General features: G+C 38.4%; 1 protein-coding gene across 2 annotated transcripts in view; it reads right to left on the reverse strand.

Annotated features, from left to right (window-relative positions):
• LOC143855316 (polynucleotide 5'-hydroxyl-kinase NOL9-like) overlaps positions 1 to 26,895 on the reverse strand; it is a 51,736-nt gene that overhangs the window by 14,867 nt on the left and 9,974 nt on the right. For both annotated transcript variants that reach the window (XR_013237827.1, XM_077365497.1), the window contains exons 5-7: positions 26,570 to 26,750; positions 20,164 to 20,344; positions 19,408 to 19,519 (exon numbers count right to left, since the gene is read on the reverse strand). Coding sequence is in view for 1 of the 2 variants with exons in the window: in XM_077365497.1 (XP_077221612.1) it covers positions 19,408 to 19,519; positions 20,164 to 20,344; positions 26,570 to 26,750 (474 nt within the window). In the remaining variant the exon portion in view is untranslated. The remainder of the gene's footprint in view (positions 1 to 19,407; positions 19,520 to 20,163; positions 20,345 to 26,569; positions 26,751 to 26,895) is intronic.

Raw genomic sequence — 26,895 nt, forward strand, 5'->3', positions numbered from 1 at the left:
TTCAAGAGTCTCGTGGTAAGCAAGGAAATCCAGGAAATCAAAGAAATCAGATGAATCGTCAAGCTAAGTCAGAACCTGTTAGGACCCCAGCTCCTAAGTGTGGAAATTGTGGAAAGAATCACCCTTCTGAGTCATGTATGTGGACAACCGGTAAATGTTTCAGATGTGGCGAGATGCGCCACAGGATTGCTGAGTGCCCCTTATGGCGGGCGACTCTCAGTCAGTTCAAAAGACACCTGCTACTCGGACACAGTCTATTCAGACACATACTATCCAGAGTCGAAATGTTCCAGCTCTTCCTGCAACTCAGCCAAGGACTGACCGGCCCCGCATTCCTTGTCGCTTACATGCTCTTACACACCAGGATGCTCAGACTGCCGGTACTGTGGTTTCAGGTACCCTACTTGTTGCATCTTCTCATGCTTATGTGTTATTTGACTCTGGAGCTAGGCATTCGTTTGTTTCCTCTTCATTTGCTACATTGCATTCATTACCTTCTGTGCCTATGGATCATGATTTATGTGTCAGTACACCGGTTGGAAAAGACCTCATGACTGATAGGATTAGCAAGACATGTCTTATCAGGATTGGTGATAAAGAGTTGCTAGCGGATCTAATACTCTTAGAACTCTATGACTTTGATGTGATCCTTGGCATGGATTGGCTATCAGCCCATTATGCCTTGGTGGATTGTAATAAGAAAATTGTGAATTTCGAGATCCCTGGAGAGGAGAAATTTTATTTTGAAGGGAGTGGGGCACGTTCTACTCCAGTTGTTTTGTCTGCTATGCAAGCATGCCGATTGCTTAGACGAGGCTGTGAAGCCTTCCTAGCATTGGTAGTTGATGTGAATCACAGTGATATAAAAATTGAAGATATTTCAGTGGTTAGAGATTTTGTTGATGTTTTTCCTGAAGACCTTCCAGGTCTACCCACAGATAGAGATGTAGAGTATACTGTTGATTTAGCTCTTGGTACGACGCCTATCTCTAAGGCCCCTATCGTATGGCACCAGTGGAAATGAAAGAATTGAAGACTCAGTTAGAAGAACTGTTAGAGAAGGCTTTTGTGCGACCTAGCGTTTCACCGTGGGGAGCACCAATTTTGTTTGTAAAGAAGAAAGATGGAAGTATGAGATTACGCATAGACTACAGAGAGTTGAACAAAGTTACAGTAAAGAATAAGTATCCGCTTCCACTGATAGATGATTTGTTTGATCAATTGCAGGGGGCATGTGTGTTCTCAAAGATCGATCTTCAATCAGGTTACCATCAATTAAGAATTAAATCGGAAGACGTCCCAAAGACGGCTTTCCGTACTCGATATGGGCATTACGAGTTTCTAGTCATGCCCTTTCGATTAACCAATGCCCCGGCAGCTTTCATGGACCTAATGAACAGGGTGTTTAGACCATTATTAGATAAGTTTGTGGTTGTATTCATTGATGATATTCTGGTGTACTCTAAAAATCATTCAGAACATGAGCAGCATTTAAGGATTGTCCCTGAGAAAGGAGAAGCTTTTCGGAAAATTCAAGAAGTGCGAGTTTTGGCTTGACTCATCTTTCCTTGGGCATGTAAACTCCAAGGAAGGAATTTTTGTGGATCCAAAGAAGATTGAAGCAGTGGTAGATTGGAATAGACCGAACAATGTGGCTAAAGTACGAAGTTTCTTGGGTTTAGCGGGGTACTATCGTAGATTCGTGGAAGACTTTTCACGTATCGCAGCTCCCTTGACTCGCTTGACCCGGAAAGGAATTAAGTTTGCTTGGTAAGAAGAATGTGAGAAGAGTTTCTTGGATTTGAAGCAAAGACTGGTTACTGCTCCCATCCTAACTCTGCCTGTCAACGGAGTAGGATTCACCATTTATAGAGATGCTTCAAATAAAGGACTTGGTTGTGTATTAATGCAGAACGAGAAGGTTATAGCCTACGCCTCCCGTCAGTTGAGACCGTATGAGGAAAATTATCCAACCCATGATTTGGAGTTAGCGGTTGTGGTCTTCGCCTTAAAATTACGACGAAATTTTTTTAAGGGGGGTAGAATGTAAATACCCAAAACAACCATAAACGAAAATTCATTTTCTCCTATTAAGGAGGGGCGTTTTTGTCTTCAAGCGTTTTAGTTTAATTAGGGCTTCTTAAAGAAAGCCTATAAATACATCTTTTTGGAGTTTAATCAAACCCTAGACTCATTTTGTTCAGCCCCAAGAGAGGATTTTCGTGAGAAAGAAAGAGGAGATCGAGTTTTGGAAGAAGAAAGCGAAGATCAAGGTAATAACTATGTTCTTTATTGATTTATGTTATTAGAAACCCTAAAACAACAATTTTGTGATCTTAAAAAGATGAAAGCGAAGGTTTTATTTCGTTTAATATGTGCTTTAGGACTGATCTCGGTTTTCTTAGGATTCGCCTTTTATGGAATCCCTAACGAGCCCAAGATCGGATCGTTTTGGTTTTTAGAAAAGTTTGTCTTGAACGGTCGAACCAAAAAGTTTAGATTATTTTTTATAATAATTATGTGTCGATTCGAGCATGAAATTAGATTAGTTTCTCATCAATACAAATCCAACGGATCCGCCACGCGCGAATCGGAGCTAAAACGAGAAAGTTTGGTCCGTAGAGGTTTTGGTAAAATCGGGGACGAATCTGGAATTATTGCAAAGAAATTGTGAAACTTCGAAAATTCATAACTTCTTCGTTTCTTGTCCGTTTTCCACGGTCTTGTACTCTACGACATGCCAGAAACGAGTATTTTCTGTTAAAAATAATTTCAAATTTTTTTGGAGACTCTATACTGATGATAATTCCAAAATACTAAAAAGAACCATAAGACGGTTTGCCGATTCTTTTCCGAAGAGGCACCAAAATGTGTCTTGTGTCAGTATGAGTATATATATGCCTAATAGGAGTGAAATTAATGATGAAACTCATGGAGAATATTCATACTCTTGATTGTAGCCCTGTAGGTAAATAAGGTGAATTTGAAAAGAAAAGTATTGATCATTGAAGGTACGTAATTTCGTACCACTTTAGTGATATGATTCGCCATTGAATGATATGCCTTTATGATTTGTAGTTCTCTAATCTCTGAATGTGTGAAACCTATGATACCCTTAGTCTTTGATTTAGATCTTGCATGCTTGTCCTTTATTGAATACAATCTATTGAATTTTGTACTCATTGAAAACCAACGACTTTTGCATTGAATATGTGACCCTTTTGATATAAGAACCTTTTGATCATTGTGTAGCCAACTATTCTGAAAAATCTTGTGGAACTAATGTGAACCACAATCTTTAGAACTTTGTACGTACCTTTGGACTTTGTGAGGCTTAGGTTATATGTGAACTATAAGAGCCCGCACCAATGGGGGTAATACGTTGGCGTTTGGGTCCCGTCAGTGGGTGCTATACGTTGACCCTGTTGACGGGTATATGAACTTAAAAACTAGTTTCGAACCGCGGGCAGTCGGATAAAATAACTTGCTTTTTGGGCTAAGCCGATGACCTTTGGGTGATTTCGTACCTTTCTGATCGCTTTCAGTGATCTCTTAAGACTTTGTGACCTTTCTTTGATGTGAAACTTCGAAATATGATTTTGTAAGCTTTGCTTCTCAGTTATTGTATTTGTATCAATTACCTCATGTAGTCTTTTCCATCTTCGTTTGCCTATTTACCCTCTCTATGTAGCATGCTTTTGACCCCACTTTTGTGGTACGTCTTTATGCACTAAGCTTTTCAGCTGACTGTGGTTTATCATTTTCAGACATTGACCCTCGTGGAGCGGAACGAGGGAGCGCAGGCGTGATTTAGTGACTACCAGTTTTAGTTGATTCTTTTAGTTTCATTAGACAATGAGTATTGTTTAGACATTATTGAGACTCTTAAAGTGAGAAAGATTAAATATTTGACTATTTGGATTATTTATGCAATTGTGGACCTCTATGGATATTATGATACGAATGGTTTTGTTATCGCTTTATTAACCTTGTATACTTGTAAGGTTTCCTTGCAGGTGTACGGCGCTGTCATGTTCCCAGGTCTTATGTGTGCGGCTTAGGGGCGTGACAGTTGCCTTAAAGGGCAAGTTGAGCCTCGATGGGTGAATCCTCATGGGCCGATTTTGGATATCGATCCACATGGAAATGGAGTTACGCTTTTCACATGGGTCGTTTTTGGGTATCGATCCTCTTAAGAATGGAATTACTCTTCTCCTCATGGGCTGGTCATGGGGGCAACAACTTCCAATGGCAACGTTGGGAAAAGTCCTATGAATAGGATAGTAAATGGCAATTTTTTTCCTCGGTGATACTGGGAAAAGTAAACTAACGGGAAAATTCAAAACACAAATAACAGAAGATAAAGTGACGCCCGTGGAAGTGGAGACTACACCAACCCCTGACACAGGGGATGTAGTCCCATCAGCTAAAGTAAAAGTATGGTCAGTAGAGGAGGGATATGACTGGGAAGAATAAAGAATGCTAGATTTACCAGTCATGTGATGGGATGCTCCTAAATCAATGAGCCAATGATCCAGAAGACGCAACAGTAGGAAACATGAAGTGATACCTTTTCGTGTAAACGTGGCAGTGGATTGCTTGCCTTTGTCTCTCAGACGCACGAGCTCATCATATTCAACACGGGAGACAACCAATGAATCAATAATATCAGTAGATGCAGGGGCCGAAGAGGAACTCTCTGGCGTAGCAACAGAAACATGAGCAGATCTGCGAGGACGCAACTCACGATGAAGATCGTAGCATAAATCAATAGAGGAGCCCTCCAGACCATAATGGGTACAATATCGGGGTCCACGACCTCCAACACCATAGCCTCCCCATGAGTCCTTGCCAATGCCACAACTGCGGCCACCACGTGCACCACGACCATAACTAGAATGCACGGGGAGGACAGATCGCTCAAAAGAGGAGTCACCAGGGGTCTCGGTCCGCATGGAGCACTGAACGCGTGAGAAAACCTTGTCCAGGGATGGTAAAGAACCAAGGCCCACGATCTGCTGACAAATGGGAAGGAACTCAGGCCCCAAGCCATTTAGAAATTGGACGACGCGCAAGTCACGTCGTCGTCTCGCTAACACTGCCGGATCTATGGAGAAGCGTAGGTACGTATCAAGCTACTCGCACAAGGTGAAAAACTGGGAATAATACTCAGACACAAATAGGTCGCCATGCTGCAAACGTAGGAGCTCCAAGTAAATGTCACAGATCCGTGTCAAATTATTTTCACGCGAGTAGAGTGTCTTGGCGCGGCGTCAGACATCTTTGGAAGTGTCAAGAAACATAATGTGGCCAGCAATCTTTGGCTCCATGCTATGAAAAAAAGGGTTCGAATATAGCATCCTCCTGGCTCCACTTTTCATATGTCGTGTCCTCGAGTGGAGGAGGATCCTCATGAGATAATTAGTCTTCCCTTGGGCACGAAGATAAATATGAACCGCTCGATGCCAAGTAGGGTAATTCGATTCATCAAGCTTGATGGAGGTCATCGATACCATAGGAAGCGACATGGAAGAAAAACTGGCGGCGGTGGTAGACGAGGCAGGTGTAGCTATGATGAATGTTGACAACAAGTAACAACATACCACCAACAACAAATCACCAACACCGACAACGAATCATCAACAAATCAACAACAATACGGAAGACGAACCAACCGTCGGCACGTTGCTCTACACAAATCATCGACAACCACGATGAGGAAATCACCAACAACCACAACGATAGCCACGATATGCGCGTTGTCCCATACACTACCACAAGGTTCGGGAATGAAGAAATACTCCGACAACACACAGAAGCATCATAATCACCAAACATCTCCCCAGAGCCAACAAAAAGGTATGAAAGAGAGTGAAAGATGTGTTTAGATCAACAAACCAAAGGAGAAGTGGTGTCTAGATTGCAAAGTCCAAATAATAATGGTCTGGAGGGGGCCGTACTGTTAGATTGGGGATTAGGAGGTGGGCGAGGTTAGGTTTTAGGGTTTGAAAGGACCAAGATGTGAAATGTAGGTATGACAATCCGAGAGGGGGGGGGGGTGAATTGGTCAATTAAAAATTTTAGGCTTAATTTGTTAGATTATTAAGATTAATTACTAATTAAGCACTAATTAATCTAACCCTTGTTCAAAAGATTAATATAATAAAAGCTAGGGTTTAGATGTTACTTTAAGCCTATTTGCCCTAACCCTTGTTCAATAAAACATAATCACAAATTAGGTTAGAGTTTACCAATTACCACACGTGCAAGAGATAAAGGAAAAGAAGAAGCATCCACAAGGCATAAGATTTATAGTGGTTTGATCTATTACAAGACCTACTCCACTCTTCCAAGTTTACCTCCTTGGGATCTCCACTAAAATGATGAGATTCTTCAAAGGGCGAATCTCCAAGCCTTACACTGACTCCTTTAACTCCAAAGGGACACACCCTTTCTGCACGAAGCCTTGCCGATAACACTTCCTCGTACAATCGATTCACCTTTGTTAACGGGCCGAATCGAAGACCCTCGAATACAAATGAAGAAATAGAAAAGGAAAAGAACACTCTTGCCTCTTGATAGGCGGATTACAAACAATAAAGCTTTCAAACTCTCCAAGGAATTGATACAAATGTAAAGCTTATGGAGATTCTCTTGATAAAATGTAAGAATACAAGTTCAAAGAGGAACAACCTTTGATTTAAAAGTTTAAGCTCACAAAGATAGGATTTAATCTTGCAAAAAGGTTATTTAGAAAGGTTTATATGATGTATATATAGCCCATTTGAAAATATGACTGTTTGGGGGTAAAACTGTAATAAACTGGGTTGAAAAAGTCAACCTGCAAAAGCCCCAACGGGTCTTTTGCCGGATCGGAGCGGTCGACCGGGCCATGGCGGTCGCCCGCCCTTATTGGGCACCTTTTTTACTTTCAAAATTCAAACCGTCGCGGTCGACCGGCCCCATGGCGGTCGCCCGGCGAGGGCTACCTGTTTCTTAAAAATTTAAGCGCAAAACCTTTCCGCGGTCGACCGGCCCTTGGCGATCGCCCGCCCCAAACCATGTTGGAATTGTTCTGTTTCGACAGAACCATTTCCGCGGTCGCCCAGCTCACCCCGGTCGACCGACCCGCCTTTGGAATGCAAGTGCTGGATTTCTAGCCTTGCTTCCGCGGTCGCCCGAGAGACCCCCGGTCGACCGGCCCTGGTTAAAATTCCATTTTAACTTTAAAGTTTCAGGGGTTTTGGGCCATGGTCTTTGGGCTTAAGTCCTAGGTTTTCAAACACATTTTTGGGTGTGTTAATGGTTTCCAAAGATATAAAAAGTTAAGTATGAAAACCATCTGAAAACCTTTTGAAAGTGCATTTTACATAAATCAAGAGGGACTTAAATACAATCTAAAAGTGTATACCATGAGTCTTCTTGGATTGTATTTGTTCCTTCGCACTTCCTTGGACTTCTTCGGCTTGAGAGAACATCTTCAACTTGATATGGCTCATTTGACTTCTCCTCCAATCTTCAATGCATGTTGAATGGTACATGAGGTGTCATCATGGTATGTTCAACTCCAAGCTCCTTCTTGACATTTGCTAGGAACTTGTGGAATCTTCATCTTCGAGCTTCTTGACTTGAACATCTTCAAATGATGATGTCTCCAATGTAGGTGCAAGCTCTTGGTTCCTTTGATCCTTGATCCACAAGCCATGTGTTGAGAAGAGTTGTGTAATGGCGATTATGATATAAAATTCTTGTATATAACACAACACCTCAAAGCAATACAGTAGTCCAAAAAAGCTAATCAATTTGGTTTACTAGCATCAAAACAAGAAGGTAAGGTGAATGATTAACCCAAACATCTTCAAATGATGATGTCTCCAATGTAGGTGCAAGCTCTTGGTTCCTTTGATCCTTGATCCACAAGCCATGTGTTGAGAAGAGTTGTGTAATGGGGATTATGATATGAAATTCTTGTATATAACACAACACCTCAAAACAACACATTAGTTTAAAAAAGCTAATCAATTTGGTTTACTAACATCAAAACAAGAAGGTAAGGTGAATGATTAACCCATGGGACCCCTTGGGCTTACATTATCCCCCCTTTTGATGATGGCAAACAAATTGATTAGGGAGGTAGAAGATATCAAACAAATAGATGAATTAGCATGATATGATATAAATAATAGAGCAATGCTCCCCCTCACTTTATGCACATGTGTAAAATGATAATGTAAAGCATATGGTGCATATACAATTGGACTACCTAATCAATTCCCAAAAACTCTCCCCCTTTTGGCAGCAGCAAAAAGGTAGGGATATGCAAGTGAAAGTGTAAGTGGGGTGTCAAGATGAATGATAGCTTATATAAGCTATATATATGGTATATGATATGACATTTAAGCTCCTATGATGCTTATCAAAGAAAAACAAAGTGAAGTGCATGATAAGCCTTTTTTTTAGCACAAGTATAGGGGCAATAAACCATGTGAGCACATCACAATGGTCTATATAAACATGAATAAGAAACCATTTAGCTCTCCCCCTATGAATTTGTCAGAGGCCCTAGGTGAAACCTATGTGATAGGATATGGCAAGATATTATGATGGAAAAGGTGAATGATTTAATCACTTGGGCTCAATTTGCAACTTTTTAGAGCAGATAAGCCTCTACCTGAGCAAGGATATGCTCAAATTTATAATTATTTGCTTCATGAAGAGGTTCTTTAGACAAGGTGCAAACAAGTCTCTTCCAGAGCATGGATATGCTCTGAACTATAATATAACTTTTTGAGATCTAAGGTTACTTGCCTCTAAAGAATTACACATATATGAAAGTGAAAGCTCCCCTGACTATGTGCATCTAATTTAGATGTAAAAGATCCAAGCACATAAGCCCTTGATTCGAAATCACCTTAACCATTCAAAATTTTTGCTCCATTCAAATGACAATTACAGTTTGAATTAGAATGGATGATTATTAGACAGAGAATTATAACATTAAAGCAAACACAGTCTAATAAACACATGGATACAGGAAAAGGACAAACAATAGAAGTCCACATCCATGGCAACCAAAAAGACATGTATATATAGGCAGGACAAAAATGAGGCTCCATAAACATGAATAGAGATGGAAGAGAAACACCATCTTCCCATCATCAGAGATACATAAATGGGTGTGAGATACATGTACTCATCACCACTACAATAGATACACTCATACAATCTCTGAATCATGAACCAAAATAGAACATAACGCATAAGGCCCCTCTGGGCAAACATCCTAATCATCCATAATATCCACAATCATGCCACACATGGCATGCCCATCCACATATAAAAGCAACCAAAAGCCCCTACTGGGCACCATCAACATCCATCAACAGAAAGTATAAAGCGCACACTGGGCATACAAACCAAACATAAAGCCCACATCGGGCATGAACAACATCCATGAAGAGAAGAAAATATAAACATATTCCAAAAGCCCAAACTGGGCAAGAGAAGAAATAAAAAAGATGATCAAGCTGCAAAAAGATGTAACTCCAATGTATCTGTTGCCGAGGAGATGCTGGCCAACTATCGGTCCTGAGGAGGAGGCTGGGGCTCATGAGGTGGACTACTAGCGTAGTATCTGGTGCTCTTGACTCCTTGATAATGTCTGTAACAGCTTTGCATGCTGCTTTGCCAGAAGCTCCATACGTCTCGCATGATCTGAGACTCTCTAGCTCTCAGCAGTCGTGAGGCCAGTGGAGAGAGACTTCAGTCTAGTCGTGAAAGTTTCCATGCCGGTCCTCAATGATGTGATATCTCTAGCCAGATCCTTGTATGAGCCTGTAGTGGGAGCCTGGTGCTGTTGCTTGTGCGCGCGAATCTGCTCCTGCATCTGGGCCACCTCTTCTCTTTCTTTTACTGCCTGCATCTTCAGGTGCAACCCCACTAGGACCCTCGTCACCTGGTATAGGGATCCTCATAAGAGTGATGGTGGATTGGTTGAGTGCGGGATCAGGGCTCTCTGAGAATGCATTGTTTAGGTTGATCTTATGATGCCTCATGAGCTTGGTAATTTGCATCCCATAAGGTAGACCACCCTGTCCTCTCTTGACCGCCTCATCTATATAACCCAACATAATGAATCATAGGTTTAACTGGATCTTTTCCATAATGTAATGGATTATGAGGGCTTCACTGCATCAAAATTTCCTGTCCTGGGAGAGATGTTATAGGCTACAATCTTATGAATGACGGGCCGTATGATTCATCACATTGGCATTGATGTTAAGTTTGTCTGGAGGAGGAGGGATGGTTCCTAAGATTTTATAAACATCTGTCCTTGTAAAGTGTTTTTCTATTTCATCCTTTTTCTAAAAGAAAATTCTTCTCCCATCATTAGGTACTTCAAGCCAAGCACAGAATTCTTTCAAATTTAACCCAAATTTGTTTCCTTGAAGGTATGTATTCATTACTACTCCTCCATGGGCAATATCTAAATTAGCATAAAAATACCTAACTAGTTCAGGATAAACATAGTTGGTATATGAGAGAAAGAACGTCCAACCTTGGAATTCGATTAGCGATCTGATCTTGAACTTTTCAAAGTCTTGGAACAAGACTTTTCGCCCCGAGATGATGGCTCGCTTCCCGTATTCGGTGAATCGATCCATTGCTCTCTTGTTGAAGAAGTGTTCAGTGGGGAATACCACTTCTTCAGGCTCAGTTCTCGCCCGTTTGCCCTTTTGTGCGGTGGTCTTCTTCGAGGTAGACATTTTGGAATCTAGGATTTTGAGAAAGGATGAGAAAAACAATAAGAATATGAGAAAAAAGAAGAGGGGTGATGAAAAATGGATGGAAGAGATCGAAACACAAAGAAATTGAGAGATTTGTGGGAGAAATGGAGAGATATGTGAAGAGAATCAAGCATAGGGTGATTTTAAAGAAAGAAAAGAGAAATGGAAGAAATGGGTTTTCAAACAGGGTTAGGTTTTGTGAGAATGGTGAGGGAATCAAGAAGAAATGTGAGATTTTTATGTAGGATGATGGGAAATAGGTAGATGAGATGAGAAATGAGAGGGATCGAAGGATTTATGAAGGATATACGGAGAAATGTGAGGAGAATGAGTTATGGGATGATTTAATGGAGAAGAAAAGGAAAGAAGAGGGGAATAGATCAAACTCACTTAATACCCTTAATCTTGAAGCTTTGGCCCCGAAAATCAATTTGGGGACGAAGAGGAGCAAAAATTCTAGGAGAGAAAGAACGACACAAGTTAGAAAAATGACTCGTGGAAGCCCCTTTAAAACGCAGTTTTCGACATCCGCGGTCGACTGGGCTATAGCGGTTGTCCTCCGCGACTCACCTGTCCATTTTTATTTTTCTTATCATGACCATCCGCGGTCGCCCACCAAGGTTCAGTCGCCCTCCGCGACAACCCTATTTCTTTTTATTTTTCTCCTTTTTACTTACCGCGGTCGGCCTCCGAGGCTCGGTTGACCGCCACACCCCTGTTTTCACTTTCTTGATATTTTTCATGGGATTTTGTGGTCTAATCATTTTTCTCTTTTCTAAGGGATTATGATGAGCTTATAAACTTGATCCCTATGCTATGTGAGGACATCTAAATATTCATTTCTATTTTTCTAACATCTAAGCTCAAGTGGATGATTGGACATATGTTTTCATTTGAGATTTTTGTGGATGTTTTATTGACGGATTTTACTAGAATTATACATGTTTGATCTATGTCTAGCAATGATTTGACATGATAGGCTTTCTAATTGTGGATGCTAAGTGCATAAGGAGATTTTGCACTTAGATGGATTTTTCAAGAAAATTTTCAATATAGCACAAAATATAGTCTAAGATTAAATGCAACATTGTTTTCCTTATAGACAATGACTAGAAAATGATGTGATCATTAAGCTCTTATGAATATAGATACATTCAAGTTAAAATTTCATTCTTATGAATATCTATATTCATGAATAACAAGATATATCAATTAAGCATAAGTGTTCTAGATACAAAGAATGATGCAATAACATGAAGTATCTAGAAGAAATTCATATGATATAACATTTAAGCACAAGCTCCTAAAGATAATATTCAATGAATAGCTTGAATAGGGGACTTTGGAACCCAAATTACTTTGGTTCCATTCAAGTTTGTTTGAGGGAGTGTATCTTTTCTTATCCAGACAAACTTGTTAGATTTCACAAATCTAAGCTTACACCTAGATTTGTGATGTTCTAATCTAGCACAATATGAACAAGAATAAACATTGGTAGATGAGGAACAACTAGAACCATGAGAATACACATAATGACAAACATGTTTGTCTTTTTCTTCTTGTATTCTTTGGTTCTTTATAGAGAGTTCTTTATTTACTAATTTAATCTCATTTAATTGATCTTTAAGGCAATTTATTTCATGAGATGAATTAGCCTTTAATTTTTCTTCATTTTCACAAACAAGTTTATATTCTTTGCTTAAATTCTTGTTTGTGTTTTCAAGGCTTTTATTTTGTTTTTCAAAGGCATTGCATCTTTGAATTAAGTCATCATTTTTGTTTATCAAAATTTTGCTCAGTTGACTTAATTTTTCATTTCTTTTCAAACTTTCATTTACTTCTGATTTCAAATTATTTATTTGACTTTCCAAATCGGAAATTGAATGTTTGAAAGACTTTTCATTTGCAAAAGATTTTTGTAAAGTCTCTTTTTGTCCAATTGTTTTATCATTTGAAAAGAGACAAACATTTTCTCAAAATATTTTCTAATGAGGTCCAAATATCTTTTGCATTGTTCCATGTAGAAATTTTCTCAAAAATACTTGGAGTTGAACCACAACATAATAAAATTATTGCTTCTGAATTCAAGAAAAAAAGTTTTAAATCATTTTTAGTACATTTCCTTGAGATTGAAAATCCCCTCTCAATGACATCTAACATGTCATAATCTATGGATTTGAGATAGGTAAGCATTTGCACTTTCCACGCTCCATAATTCGTTCCATCAAGAAATGGAGGAATTAGGGAGGATCGGCCTCTCTCAAAATCCATTTGGATTGTCACGGATCTTTTTCTTGTAGATTTTAAATTTAAAAATCTCTTTAAGAGCCTCAACTCTGATACCAAATGAAATGTAGGTATGACAATCCAAGAGGGGCGGTGAATTGGTCAATTAAAAATTTTAGGCTTAATTTGTTGGATTATTAAGATTAATTACTAAGCACTAATTAATCTCACCCTTGTTCAAAAGATTAATATAATAAAAGTCAGGGTTTAGAGGTTACTTTAAGCCTATTTGCCCTAACCCTTGTTTAATAAAACATAATCACAAATTATGTTAGAGTTTACCATTCACCACACGTGCAAGAGATGAAGGAAAAGAAGAAGCATCCACAAGGCACAAGATTTATAGTGGTTCGGTCTATCACAAGACCTACTCCACTCTTCCAAGTTTACCTCCTTGGGATCTCTACTAAAATGATGAGATTCTTCAAAGGGCGAATCTCCAAGCCTTACATCGACTCCTTCAACTCCAAAGGGGACACACTCTTTCTACATGAAGCCTTACCGATGAACACTTCCTCGTACAATCGATTCACCTTTGTTAACGGGCCGAATCGAAGACCCTCGAATACAAATGAAGAAATAGAAAAGGAAAAGAACTCCCTGGCCTCTTGATAGACGGATTACAAACAATAAAGCTCTCAAACTTTCCAAGGAATAGATACAAATGTAAAGCCTATGGAGATCCTCTTGATAAAATGAAAGAATACAAGTTCAAAGAGGAACAACCTTTGATTTAAAAGTTTAAGCTCACAAAGATAGGATTTAATCTGGCAAAAAGGTTATTTAGAAAGGTTTTTATGATGTATATATAGCCCATTTGAAAATATGACCGTTTGGGGGTAAAACTGTAATAAACTGGGTTGAAAAAGTCAACCTGCAAAAGCCCGGCGTGGTCAACCGGGCCACCGCGGTTGCCCACGCCTATCGGGCACCTTTTTTATTTTCAAAATTCAAACCGTCGAGCTCGACCGGCCCCATGGCGGTCGCCCGGCGAGGGCTACCTGTTTCTTAAAAATTTAAGCACAAAACCTTTCCGCGGTCACCCGCCCCAAACCATGCTGGAATGGTTCTGTCTCAATAGAACCATTTCCGCCTTCGCCCGACTCACCCCAGTCGACCGGCCCGCCTTTGGAATGCAAGTGCTGGATTTTCAGCCTTCCTTTCGCGATCCCCCGGGAGACCCCCGGGAGACCGGCCCCTGTTTAAAATTCCATTTTAACTTTAAAGTTCCTGGGGTTTTGGGCGATGGTCTTTGGACTTAAGTCCTAGGTTTTCAAACACATTTTTTGGTGTGTTAATGGTTTCCAAAGATATAAAAAGTTAAGTATGAAAACCATTTGAAAACCTTTTGAAACTGCATTTTACATAAATCAAGAGGACTCTAAATACAATCTAAAAGTGTATACCATGAGTCTTCTTGGATTGTATTTGCTCCTTTGCACTTCCTTGGACTTCTTCGGCTTGAGAGAACATCTTCAACTTGATATGGCTCATGTGATTTCTCCTCCAATCTTCAATGCATGTTGAATGGTACATGAGGTGTCACCATGGCATGTTCAACTCCAAGCTCCTTCTTGACACTTGCTAGGAACTTGTGGAATCTTCATCTTTGAGCTTCTTAACTTGAACATCTTCAAATGATGATGTCTCCAATGTAGGTGCAAGCTCTTGGTTCCTTTGATCTTTGATCCACAAGCCATGTGTTGAGAAGAGTTGTGTAAAAATGCTAATCAATTTGGTTTGCTAGCATCAAAGCAACACATTAGTCCAAAAATGCTAATCAATTTGGTTTGCTAGCATCAAAACAAGAAGGTAAGGTGAATGATTAACCCATGGGACCCCTTGGGCTTACAGAATGTTTGGGTGGTGGGGGTATGGTTAGGGTTTGGGTTGAAATATCCAAGAAAGAATGGTGTGTGTGTGGGGGGGGGGGGGGGGGTGGGAGGGGGGTAGGGTTTGGTGAGTGCGGTTCAAGGAAGTAGGAATCACTACTCGATGGGGAATCGCGTTTCCCCAAGACACAATTCCGAAACGGGAAACGTTTCGATTCCCCAATTTTTAGGAAACCCGTATCCGATTCGTGGGAAACGCTTTTCTTGAAAATGGGAAGCGCTTTTGTCTCTTTACTATTTTTATTGTCCATTTACTTAAGATTTACATGCAAATAAGGGAATACCCCCCATTTGAATCTATTAAAAATACTTTCAAGACCCAAATCTAAAAAGATAAAAAGTCAACTTCCCATTTATAGTACAAAATTCGAAAAACACGGGTCGGGTCATAATCTTAACTTCCAAACGGGTATTTTTCCAATTTTAAAAATTCATAAATTCTACAATGTCCAAACATTATTAAATCCCAAAGGTCCGGTAAAAAAAATCTCATAATTTGGTCTCTAATTTTTTTTTATCGTGTCAGGCACTAGTCAACGCACCGATCAACACAGGCATTTCAGCTGATAGTGATTTTCCTTTTAAGTAAATGTTGGATCTTTTAATAAAAAGTGTTTTTATAATATTTGGTTAATATAATTATTTCTTACTTTTTTCGTAATTTTTTATTTTTTTTATTTTTAAAAATTTTTAACTATTAAAAAAATTCTCCAACCCTTCACACTTCTCGCTTCCCACCTTCCCAAGACCCTTCGCTTCCCGCTTTTTGCTTCCCACAACATTGGTGCGATTAGGGTTTTGGGGGAGGTGCGGTCAATAAGGTTTTTTTTTGTTTGGTTTTGGGGAGGGGAGGGAAGTGGGGGGACTTGGCAATAAGGAAAGAAAAAAAAAGATTTGGAGGTTGCGTAAATGTGAAAAAGGAGTTAGAATAATAGAGAAAGAATAGGGTATTAGGATTACTTCCAGTGCCGGTTGTTATGCAATGGGTATTGGATTGTGGGGAATGTAGAAGATTTGGGGATTTGCGAAAGGATATGGGGGTTGTGTTCTACGGAAAATAGAAAATGAGTATTTGAGTTTTGCGCAAATAACAGTGTGGGTTTGGGTTTACGACATCCAAGGGATAGGTTAAAGGTGGGAAGGTATCTCCAAGGTGGCGTGCGATATCTTCTCATGTCCTGAAGCTCTGATACCACGTTCGCAATATCATCATGAATCAGAAACAAAAAGAGAGAGAAAACGTAGGGGTGAAAAGAGATGAGAGAGTTGTTCCACTCTCCCACACAAATATATATATATATATATATATATATATATATATATATATATATATATATATATATATATGAGTGGGGTACACGGTTAGGGTATACTAGTGAAATGACTAGTATACCCTCAATGACTAATACACTTAGCAGGTATTAATGGCAAATTTGTAAATTCATTTTTATTCAGGTGCTCAATCGTTCAATCTGTAGGAGGTTTCATTCAAAACTTGCAAGGGGTTAAAACAACTTGTTCTCGGGAGGATTTTTTCTCTAAATCACATAATTTGGTGGAGACATGGGCTAGAAAGCTCTTCTAGAAATTCTTCTTCAGGAAACTAAAATTAAGCCAGTGTCTTGAGAAATCTTGCCTTTGTCTGGAAGCAAGGTGGAGCTGTTGTCATCCCATCAGATCCCTGCGGTGGTGGTGTTTGGATCTATAATGCCAAGATGGATATGGACAAGGGAATGACAAGACAACACTAGGCATTTTTTCAAAATGTAGGACACATACAGATATTAGTATCCCAGACCATGAGGAGAGACAGAAGAGATGCACAAATAAAATACCATAACACTCAACTAAATTTAACTCAGATAATGGAATTAATAAAAATTTGCAAAGCATCTATAACACTCACATACTCAAAATTTTAATTGTAAATATGCGACACAAATAAGCAAAAACCATGATAGTTAATTTGAAGAGTGACATATATTTGAAATGTAATAATTATTTAGATCAACATAAGTAACCATGAAGTATCCGGTATGAGTGTTGTTATTGTATGGTGTCTAACATACTATGATTTAGCCGACACTTCGAATTTATTGCTGACACACGTGTCCTGCCGTGCCCGACATGACACGAGTGTCCACCTGTGTCGACACTCCTTTGGACACTTTTCGATGTACTGCTACAAGTGTTAGATTTAATGTGGGTGCGTGGACATGTTTTTGTGCCTTGTCAAGAGTGACATTCTGTTTTATTATTGCATGTTGTGTTTACCTCTTTTATTATTCACTATTCTTTTATTATAAAAATATTTTAGCTCTTCTTTAACTAATATTTGTTGTTGTATCATATATATATATATATATATATATATATATATATATATATATATATATATATATATACATTTTATTTTAGCCGTGTCCCCATTTCTAAATTTCGGGGGTTCGCCATGTCCGACACTCAGTGTCCGTGTCAACACGAAATACCCGTGTCCGTGTCCACAAATCATAGCTAACATGGTATATTGAGCCTCTACAAGCATATGAGCATCATGGGTTTGGATTCTTTGCATCAATCCAAAAGTGGTAGTTCATGGTGAGTTTATTAGAAGATGCCATTCTAAAGATTATGAAAATAAGAGTGGTAGGCAAATACTGGTTGGATAGGATGGTCGTCATTCTTGGGCTTTATTAATAGTTATGAAAATCGGGAATGTAACAAAGGTTGGCTTAGTCCAGACACAAACCAACATAGCACAGAAAACAACCAGAATTATTTTTCTTCAATGAAAACTTGTCACAAACTCTGAAGTGAAGCAGCATCAACAGGACCAAACAAAGGTTTTAGCAGCATCTGACAAAGCCCACGAGGGTTATAACAACATTCCAATAGCTACCATTCAAAAAAAATCCAAAAGCTAACAGATTTGCGGCAACATAGAAAACCCAACACTGGGTTGCAGGAATATGAAAAACCCAAAACTAGGTTGTGGCTCTAACAAGACAACCCAACAAGGGTTGTGACAGCCTTAGATGTGGTGAAACGCACACATGGTGGATCTATCCATCAGAGAACCAAGACAGTAACTAATCCCTCCGTGACTGTGACCAATCTTGCTAGGTTTTGGGTTTTTTCTTTCTCAAACTGGAAGAAACAAAGAAGAAATGGAGAGAATAGAGAGAAAACCCTATATGCAATTTGTGGTGTTCTGCTCTGATACTATGTAATAGTATATGAGGATGTAGAGAGAGAGATAGAGAGAGAGAGAAGAATGAAGACGAACAGGAGAGGAGTTAGATAGTCGGTTAACCCTCCTCATGTATTTATATCATAAAATAAACTTAAAAATGACACCTTGTAGCATACACAAATAGTTACAAAGCCCCAGTTACATACATTAACATAACCCTGATTGATTATTTCACAAGAGAACCAACCGCATGTAGATGGATTGCCAGTTTACAAAAGAAAAGTCTCATTAGACCAAAATGCAAATTTGTTTACCAAGGCCTTAGAAAAGGAAATATTTTTTCTTGTGTGTGTGTGTGTGTGTGTGTGTGTGTGTGTGTGTGTGAGAGAGAGAGAGAGAGAGAGAGAGAGAGAGAGAGAGAGAGAGAGAGAGAGAGAGAGAGGAAGACAAATGTCATAGGGGCAGAGATTGCCCGACATATAACGAGTTTCTATGGAGTCCACTGTCCACCTTTAGCTAAAAAGGACAGATTAAATTTCCTCACTAACAAAACTTTGAACAATTTACATATACTAGGTGGGGTGTCCAGTTGTTTGTGCATTAATGACTAGGCGTGGAGCAGTGCCACTAAGGATAATTTAATTATATCTTACGCGGATGGCCATGCATTCATAAAGCTTCCTACTGGAAATTATAGAATCAGATTTTTCTCCTTCACGGTCCTTGTCTCTATCTTCCCATTAGGCAAGACCTTTTTTCTTTGATTTTTTTATCCTAAATTAGAATCCACAGTAAAGACATATAGTATTCAAGATTATATGCTTCTACCACTAGAATTTTTGCAAGAAGCATCAGCATACTTCTAGTTAGTATTTATTCTAGATATATTATTCATATCACATTCTTGAATATTAGCCTCGATAAAATTTGTCCAAGCGGTAAATTTAATAACCAATATAACTTAACTTTAATATGAGTGAATACTTCTAGTGAACCATTAAATATTGCATCAACATATTCACAATGGATGCAAGAAAAGAGAAAAAAGAGATACAATAAATAAGAAATATATATTTATAAATCCAGATCTGGACAGAATTATATATCTGTTTGCAAAACATCAGTTATGACACGGGGAACTTCATCAGCAGAAAGTATATAGACACTTGAGAAATAATCAAATAAAAGGTATCCAACCATACTATTATTCGCTATTGACAAAGATGGCATACTTTAGAAAGAAACCCACCAAGTCCAACACACCAAGGTGTAGAAGTTTTAGATTCTGTAGGCTTTAAAGAACTAACTGCCAGGCCAACAATTGTTGCATTTAAACTGTGAAAGATTTCACTGAATGGAACCTGACATAAAAATTTAAAGCGAGTCAGAAGACAGAGAAGTGGCATAAGTGGAAATTTAGAATTTAAAAGAAGTTTTCAAATTTAAAAAGTGAAGTGATATATTCGCCCCTTTTTTACATGGGACAGCCACCTGTACTGTATTTATGAATACTCTTTTACACTAGAGATGGCTGTCCCAAATTGATAAAAGGGTTGAACATATCATTTCCCTTTACCATTCAAGAAAAAAAACATATCTTTTCCCTTTAAATAATGCTCTTATAAATAGGGCAGTGATAAATCGACTCCCCAAATGGATAAATCGACTCCCCATGTGTCTATCTCTCTCCTCTTTCTCTCTCTAACCTAGAGGAGAGAGAAAGACACAAGGGGAGTCGATTTATCACTCTGGGGAATCGATTTATCACTCCCCTATAAATATTATAAATGGTACACTGGTAAACTGACAATAAAATCATAAAGAAGTGTTAAATCTTTCATGCAAAGCATCTTAACCAGTTCTTGATGAAATTCTTAATAATTCTCATATTGGATAGATATCAGGTCTTAAACAGGTAATAAAACCAAAAGAAAGGAAGAACATTGCTAGAAAACTAAGATCATAGGAACTAAATTGCAGAAATTCTTTAATGCTTCCATCCAACCTGGCGATGGAGATGCATAACTTTAAATCTCGAGATAGGAACTTCATAAGGAGGATGAGAAGCCAAGGCATAAACAAGTTCGTTTTTTGTTGTGATATTCAAGTCACTTCGAAAACACTGTCTGAAGTACGCTATGATTCGTGTATCCCGCATGAGGCGTCCATCCTTTTGTGTTAGCAACCTACGAAATACACACATTAGGATTAAATAAGTACAGTAAGAAAGAATTAAGTCATTTACTCTAGCCACAAACACATCTGCAAATTCCTAGAAAACATGAAAATTATGTGCTGTATGTAACCATGAGTTATATATTCTTGTCCAAAAGATTAAATTGCAGTATGCATAGTCATGAAATCAAATTTCACAACGTTTTCTGTGCATAGCTAGGAGCAGAGTAATAAATAAATACAAAGAAGGGGAGGGGGTGGGGATTTTAATTCCAAGGTCACCAAAGAAATAAAACACAAAGAGGAAGACTTCCAATTTAACTAATTAGCTCAATGAATAAAGCCACTTATATTTCGACTTACAGATCGGACATACTTCAACTGGAGAGTAAAAATGGACACAGAGTTTTCTATAATGGATAATCGATGCATGTACCCAGCACTTCCGTGAGCACTCTTTAACAGAGTCCACTGCTTGCTAATAAGTCACAATGCTCCACATTTCATGTTATACATGAGTTATCCATATTGACTCCCAGTGAAGGACCCACTTATGGCTCTTAGGTTAGATACACAAAAACATATTCACATGATGGGTCTTGTGTTGACTCCCATAAACTACATAATCCAGTAATATCTGAGACAGAGAAGTCATCATAACGTTCACTGGTCAGCCCTATTTTCCCAACTCTCCTACCAATGCTAGTGCTAGTTCCTACTATTACACTGATGGAAAGGACAATGTCAAAAGGAAAAACAAAACTGACATTAATAATGAATAGGTCGTCCAAGACAAAAAGTAACTCGCCTTGCCAATATCCATGATGGGTAAACCATAAACATACGATGCCCCTTACGTATGCCTCCTATGAATTGAAAATTTCCTACAGAGAAAAAATAGTCCCAAGTGTCATGCTAATAGGACAAAATATCCTCCAGAGAAAAAACAGTCCCAAGTGTCATGCTAATGAGACCCACTCTAACATCTCTTGGGTCAGTAGATAACTAACCACAATATGTTCTTGTTCAATGACAACTATCACAAAGTAATGTCTACCATCTAAGTGCTTAAATTCATTTACCTTCAATCTGCTCAGATTCATTAGAAAACAAGGAGTCTTTGGTTAAGAGGACTTCAGAATTGATATCACAAGGCATCCTGATTAGCTACTTGGCAAAAACCAAACTTTAAGTCCACAATCTATAAACCTAGCTGCATGAATTTAAATTGCCCTGAAACCTACATGAAACGACTGAAATGTTTGCATTTCCATCCCCACCGAGATGATCGATAAACCAAAATTTTATGTGTTGGTACCATTCAAAATAAAAATAAAAATCGCAGTGTTTGTGGCATACTCTATCAGTATGTATTACATAATTATATTTATATGAATTGCATGTGAAATGTGGTGGATGTACAATGTATAAATATTTATATGAATTATATGTGAAATTTGGTATATACTAAATTATCAGACTTGCTCGTCAGGGCATGTGTTCGATGTTTTTAAACTACTATGAATAGTTATCTTGCTTATGTGATGGTTTCTAGGTGTGTATTTATTCACATTCTATCATTTCCCAAAGTTTCATCTTTAAATTCTATCATTTCCATATATTTTCATGGTTTTATAGAATTTCCACCAAAATTTCCAACCAAAACTGAAATGTTTCCGTTTCTATGGCGACCGAAACTGAAACAGAAATTTAAAGCATTGCCTAGTTGAATCTCATAAAGAGAGAAGAAATATGAAAGAACAAGTGCCCTAGGGAAACCTCACGAAAATGGGAGAATAGGGAGAATCAAAATTAGCCTCCCTATAAGTTTAGGTAATCAGCGATTTCATTAATTTCAAGTTAGTATACTTTCTGAATCCCATTTCATTATCAACAAAACTAAAACCCAAGGATCTGCTCAAACTAAGTACTTCCCCACAATCCTTGGCCTCCACTTTCACCTCGTAGGATTCATTCGAGCATTCCAAGGTGGTACCAGAGGATGACATTTCTAAAACTACGGGTTAGACTGATTTCTTCTCCTCAGCCAAATCTTTTTGTGACCCTCTTCATCCAGTGGAATTGAGTGACACTAAGAGAGTCTATCCTCCCCTTTCTGAACCTATTCTACCTTCTCTTTCAGAGTGAATCTCCCCAATTGATATCCCTAGGAAACACTTCACCCCTCTCCACCTATTGTGAATTTTCATCGATGTCATAGTCATTCCTCACGTAGTTAGCTGATTCAAAAGAGAAAGAATTTGTGTCCCTGTCCTCAATTCCCTACAAGGCATTGATTATATTACTTGTAAGAATCCTCAAATGCCAACCCCACCCCCAAAACCCCTCTAAGACATTAGTTGATAAGTATCTTTTTTTTTTTATTATTATTACTTGATAAGGATCTATAACAGCTTACATTTCAAACCATGTGAATGAGTAGACGGAAAAAGAGAAACAAGGATTTAGGGCTAGAGAGAGTGTGTGCGAAGTAGGAACAAGATTTAAAGATTTTAAATAAATAGAAAAAGGATTGGAGGTTTTGAGTGAAAGGGGGAGAAAAAGGTAAGATTTTTGCAGTCTTGAAAGGAATATGAGTAGGATCTAGAATTGTTTGATGAAGTAGATAGAGGGATAGATAGATAGAGAGATGGTATAGAAGGAAGAAACAATATGAAATATGATGGAGATGATTCCCAACTTACCTTTCGAATGGTAAGGAAGAAATTCAGATGGTGTCAAACCTTGCCTTGATGCGAGGTAGATGGATAAGGGAGATACAAAATTCGAGAGTATTTTTTTTTTTTTTTTGAAATGGCAATATATTGACAGAATGGTACCGAGATGGTCCAAAAAATAAAAAGAAAAGAAAAGTTACATCAAAAGAACTAAAAAATACATTTCACGGAGGGAGATGATCAAAACATTCCAAACCCTCTTTATGGACACCCGATCTCGCAAGGGAATCAGCTTCACCATTGGCTGATCTTCTAACAAATTTAAACACTATGGATGAACCTGAAACAAGATCAGCGATTTCCTCAAAGAAGCTAAGAAATCGCCACGGTGGTGCAATCTTCCTAGATAGCCAACTGATTACGTTAGAAGAATCACCTTCCACAATCACCTTATCGAACATATCCCTACTCAGATGTTTTATTCCTTGAAAAGCCGCTTTAACTTCCACTTCAGATGAGTCGCTTCTACCAATTGGGACAGCAAAAGCCCAAGACACCACCCCTGCAGAATCCCTAGCAAGGCCACAAATACCAGCCGGGCCCGGATTACCCAAACTAGACCCGTCAAAGTTAATTTTCAAATACCCTTCAGGAGGTGCCTCCCATCTTTGAACTATCTTGTCTCTCCTCACCCCTTCCCAACACACAATTCTTCATCCTTCCCACAGATCAAAAGCTGAAACAAATTGAAACTGAGGAAGACTCTTCGCCCAAAAAATCACCAAAGTAATAATTTTCATAAATAACCAGTAAGATGACTTAGCCACTCTGTTGAAAACTCTCGAATTTCTTTCTTTCTAAATAACCCACCACAAAGCTATCAAACACAGCTTCCAAAGCAATTTCCCTTTCTTCTTCCAAGGCACAAAATCCCAACTCAACTCAAGTTCTGGTATAGAGTTTGGGAAGATCCAACAGATACCAAACATATCCAGAATGAGGCCCCAAATCTCCCTTGCAACCTTGCAATGAATAAACAGATGATCAATAGATTCACTGTCTTCCATACAAAGCGAACAATAATCTACCAGCCACATTCCCCTTCTTCTAAGAAATTCAATGGTCTGAATCCTCCCACAGCAAACTGCCCAACCAAAAAAGGAAACTGATAGAGGCCCAAGGAATTTCCAAACGTCAGCTGCAAGAGGGGAACCTGAAGCATGCACCAACCAAGAGTAAAAGGACTTCACAGAGAAGAAGCTGGATGGGTCCCATATCCAAATTCTTTTTTCCACCCCACTTCTTTTTATATAGCAATTCTCAATCAAAAGAAGTAACCGAGAAATGGAATTTAACTCCCTGTAAAAAAAACTCCTTTTGAAGCTAGGCTTCCAAACCACCTTGGTGTCCACCCTCTCAAAACAATCACACACCAACACATCTTTCTTCAAAGCCACCGAGAACAAATCAGGAAAAAGAGTCTTCAAGGGTTCATCCGAGCACCAAGCATCCACCCAAAATTTTATACGATCCCTTTGTAAACTTTAAACTGAATACCCCCCTCAAATCTTTGCTTGAACCTCAAAATGTTTTGCCAAACAGTCCCACCTTTCTTGCTATATGAATCATCCGAGCACCAGTTCCCATTTAAAAAGCCATATTTGCTACCAATCACCTTTACCCACAAAGAAGATTGTTCCATACCAAAACGCCAAAGCCACTTTCCCAACAATGCACGATTGAACTCTCTCAACTTTCTTATCCCAAGACCACCATTCTTTATCGGAACACAAACTTTTTCCCACTTTACTAAGGGTATACCACCCTTACTATCAGCACCTCCCCAAAGAAATCTTCTTTGAATATGTTCTATTCTCAACACTATACTAACCGGGCAATTGAACAAAGATAAATAATACACTGGTATGTTAGCTAACACTGCCTTGACCAAGATGAGTCTCCCACCCTTAGAAACAAGAGTATTCTCTATTTGATATTCACAATAACATATTACATCACATATGTATGAGAGAAAGCACATAAGAAGGAAACAATTTGAAATATGAAGGAGATGATTCACGAGTTACCTTTCGAATGGTAAGGAAGAAATTTAGATGGTGCCAATCAAACCTTGCCTTGATGCAAGGAAGATGGATAAGTGAGACACAAAATTCATGGGTATTTCTCTATTCGATATTCACAATAACATATTACATCACATATACATTAATGACAAGTACAGTGACTAAAATGACTTGGCTAACGAAATCTTTAGCAGGTTAAACCTGAACAGGTGAGCCCTAGGAGAGAAGACTCCACAAAGTGTAGTAGTCTTCAATTCTTAAGATAGAGGGTCAACTGTAGTCATTTTTACTAAGGCAGACAGAAGGGTTATAGTCCTTGGGGTTCTAATTTTCCAACCTAGCTATTATCGACACCCATTATCCAATTTGAAGGTGAGTTCAGAGATTTTTCTATGTTTTCATTCATACATAAAAGGTTAAAGTTATCTCTTTTTATTTTTTTTGTCATTTCCTTTTATTATTTATGCTCTGATGTTCCTTGTGCCGATTTTATTAGAGAAGGGCACTTCTATGAAATGGGGAATGAGTGACCTCTTTGATTAGAGGTTTTTTCTTATGCTACAATATAAGTCTAAAATGGTTTTCAGAACTTTTTAACCACATAATCAGCTTTACATGATTGGTACTGCATTTTTCAGTTTATGTCAATTCACGGAATTACCCTTAGCTCCCTCATACCATTAGGTCTCCTTACAACATCTAATGCGAAGATGATGACTATTGTGAAAGAGAGGCATTACATTTCTTTGTCCAATCGAATAAATATTCAGATGTTCCTCTTAAACCCAAACCTTAAAACTTAAGAAGCAAATTTCCAATGTCTGACGGGTCAATCTGTATTCCTATACATTCCCATGGGAAACTGGCAATGCATTCAGCGTCATCATATTTTGGTGACAAAGCCGGAAATAAAATGCTAGTCAACGTTTTACTTCAAATACACTTCACAGATGACCATGGGTTTAAATTTCGGTCTCGAACTCAGCTGAAACCGAAATTTTGGCTGAAATACCGAAATTCGGTAAAAAAATAAAAAATAAGCATTTTATCGAAATTTCAGTTTCAGTACATTTTAGTTTCAGTCTTGACCAAAATCCGAAATTTCGGATTTCGGTCGAAATTTAAAACCATGCATATGAGTATATGCTTCACCGCATTATGAGGAAGCTAACTCAGATAATGTGTAGCATTTCAAATAGGTAATCAAATGAAATTTCCAGTAATTATAAGCTGATTATACAGAATAGATAATCTTTTTTTTTTGCATAAAATTTGAACTAAGCAAGTACAAGCAACAGATTTCATGTACGAAATGGATTTTAGTAAAAGTCAAAACAGATTTTGTGAAACATTTACAATAGTAGAGGGACATGAATGCATCAAATTTGTGTTCAATTAATAATGCAAAAGCAAACCTGCTTGGCAGAAATGCTAGAAACGAAGACACAGAATATATAGATAGGTAAAAACTCACGATCTGTTTGTGGAGTCTTGGCGTGCTGAACTGATGTCAATCAAATCCACCCCCCTTTGATTACCATCCAGCCAGAATGCCCCCTTCGGTAAATTTTTACTCTCAGCAGAGATACGTATCTGAACCACATGGGTGGGAGAAATATACCTCAACATCTTTACCAGAATATCATAACCGATACCTTGGATAGGAAAAAAATGAAGTGAAATTTTGTGAGGCTATTTTCGTAGCAGTATATTTTATTCATAAATACTATAGAATTTCCTCTTAAAAAGAGCTGCTACAAGATCCCAAACATTCTATTATAATTTCCACTTGTCAGAATG

This window comes from Tasmannia lanceolata, unplaced genomic scaffold (genome assembly GCF_043159265.1).
Source record: "Tasmannia lanceolata isolate RefF3 unplaced genomic scaffold, GAP_Taslan_0.1 ptg000003l, whole genome shotgun sequence".
NCBI lineage: Eukaryota > Viridiplantae > Streptophyta > Magnoliopsida > Canellales > Winteraceae > Tasmannia > Tasmannia lanceolata.